The sequence below is a fragment of the Portunus trituberculatus genome, chromosome 38 (genome assembly GCF_017591435.1).
Source record: "Portunus trituberculatus isolate SZX2019 chromosome 38, ASM1759143v1, whole genome shotgun sequence".
Taxonomy (NCBI): domain Eukaryota; kingdom Metazoa; phylum Arthropoda; class Malacostraca; order Decapoda; family Portunidae; genus Portunus; species Portunus trituberculatus.
The window spans coordinates 8164874-8167493 of record NC_059292.1 but is presented as its reverse complement, the minus strand read 5'-3'; the positions used below and the strand labels follow the sequence as shown (position 1 = coordinate 8167493).

The following is a 2620-nucleotide window of genomic DNA, read 5'->3' as shown; positions in this document are numbered from 1 at the left end:
TGGTGTAATACCGTGGAGATCATTCCATAGCTGTGAGACAATCTCCCTCATGTTGGCAGCCAGTGAGTCACGAATTCATCTGGAGACAATAATCGTAGCGAGGCTTTTTTTTTTTTTTATCATTGTTCATAGATAGAAGAAGTAACTTAGACATCACTATTAGATAGTGCACTATGTACTACATAATTTTGAATTCTTCTAACTCTGTTTCAGGCTTGACGATCGCGTGTCCCCCGAAGGGTGTGTACCATTACCCCAAAGTAGGTACTACCTATGACCAGTACCTTAGGTGCGTGGAGGGCCAGCTCAGCCACCACACCTGCCCGGAAGGACTAGTTTTCAAAAGGAAAACCGACGGGAAGCATTTTCCGTGTGAATATCCCGAGAATGTTGTCTTTCCAAGTAAGTAACGTTAATATAGTTAGTGACTACAAATACTAATAGGATACAATGGTCATAGTTTTTGTATGTGGTTGGTAATGTAAACAATATATCTCTTTGTTTTCATTTTTATGATTTTTTTTATAATAAAAGAAACGAGTATTAACGAAGTCGACAATATATTCGCCAGTGTGTGGCATATTCAGTAGCGGCTGAGGCACAACGTTTCATTAGGTACTATGCTTTGTTTGCTGTAAGCTAGACAGAGTTAAGAGCCATCCTTCCTGTTTCAGCCTCGCCGATTTATTGACCTACCTACTGTACTCATCATGTTATTGTAATTTCTCTTAATTTTCATACGTAGAATGTTTTCAGTGCTCTTATCCTTTCTCTGAACATATTTTCGAAAACATCAATAGTCAAATGATAATAATATCAAAGTATTAATATTTCGGAAAAATCGTTGAAACAAAGAGACACACATCAGCATGCCCCTCCACTGGCGATATATTTTTTTTTTTCTAATGGGAAAAAAAAAAAGCTTTAGGACACTTATAAATATTAGACATTCACCACTTTTGTTCCAGAATCCAGTCGGTTTTCCTGCCCAGTCGGTCTGTCATCTGGTCTGCGGTGGAAGAAGGAAACTTTACATCCCTCACCGCACAGCTGCCGTGAGTTTTACGTTTGTGTTGGTGGAGTTCCGAAGCGTCAACTGTGTCACCTCGGCAAAGTGTTCAGCGAGAAGATCTCCGCATGTGCCCAGCCTCAGGATGTCCCAGGATGGTAATGATACCCACCAACCAGTTAACTCTCTCTCTCTCTCTCTCTCTCTCTCTCTCTCTCTCTCTCTCTCTCGATAATTAGAATATATTAATAGACCGCAATGTTCCTTTAAGACTCCCTTATCCACTGACATGCAGTGCTTGTTTTCACTCATCGAATTTTCATTACTTAATTTCTGTTGACACTAGTACATTGCTTTATTTTCCTTTATTATGTGACACTATTTATTTAAGGTGTCTCGAATGAATCAGCTCCTTATATTTCTTTTTCGTTTTTCGGTAGCGAAGACTTCCACTACAGGAGAGGAGACAGTACAACCACACGCCAACAGATGAAGCTGAACAAACTCGGTGACACTCAAGGTACTCTCGCCCATCATAGCCACGACCTCATTACAAATAAACATGTAATCTTATTGAAGTAAAATTGTGCAATGTGGTTTGACTGATTAGATAAGTAAATAAATTATCATTGTCATTGTCATCGGTACCATTATCTTTCTCTACAACTATTGCTTATCCATTTTGAGCAGCTTTCCTTTGCCGACCTCTTCTGCCGTGTATCTGTATGTCTTGCTCGTTCTTCTATTTTCTTCTGTCGTGTATGTAGCTATAATCCTATATTCATTGTCATGCTCGTACTTATACCATGGTCACCTACTATGGAAACCAAAACTAGTTTCAGATTTGTATATGTAAATATAAAAGCTCCTTTAATAACTCTCTTGTAGAAATCTTGAAAATCACACAACATAGTTTTGTTGTGTGACCTACTTTTTTTTTTTTTTTTTTTTTTTTTTTTTTTGTGTGTGTAATTGTTTCAATAAGGATAATTTTCAAAACAAAGTCAAGATATAATACATTATAAAAGCATGATGTATTTTAGTTCCCTTTTCTTGTACTGTTTCGTATGGAAGTGAGACAGCCGTGAAGAACCTGAACATTTCACCTGATGGGAATGTCCAGCAAGAGATGGAGCGATTGCTGCGATGAGAAAGGCTGAAGAAAATAAATGAATAAAAACACACACACACACACACACACACACATTTACACGCTCCGTAGGGTAACGTTTGGCTGTCTCGACAGAGACTGCAGCAGATCTAACCATGGTGCAATTACGAGAGTTATTGTACCATGGATCTAACAGTCAACACACACACACACACACACACACACACACACACACACACACATATATATATATATATATATATATATATATATATATATATATATATATATATATATATATATATATATATATATATATATATATATATATATATATATATATATATATATATATATATATATATATATATATATATATATATATATATATATATATATATATATATATATATATATATATATATATATATAAATACTTCAGTGCATTTCGGTACATTTTTGTAACAAGCAAACCGGGCCGAAATCTGCTCTGGCAGCTG

General features: G+C 36.0%; 1 protein-coding gene across 1 annotated transcript in view; it reads left to right on the top strand.

The window, feature by feature from the left end:
• LOC123514663 (protein obstructor-E-like) overlaps nucleotides 1-1965 on the top strand; it is a 3911-nt gene extending 1946 nt beyond the window's left edge. The window contains exons 3-5 of the mRNA XM_045272687.1: nucleotides 214-402; nucleotides 969-1167; nucleotides 1450-1965. Of these exons, the coding sequence (XP_045128622.1) occupies nucleotides 214-402; nucleotides 969-1167; nucleotides 1450-1591 (530 nt within the window). The 3' untranslated portion in view covers nucleotides 1592-1965. The remainder of the gene's footprint in view (nucleotides 1-213; nucleotides 403-968; nucleotides 1168-1449) is intronic.
• Nucleotides 1966-2620: the final 655 nt, after the last annotated feature.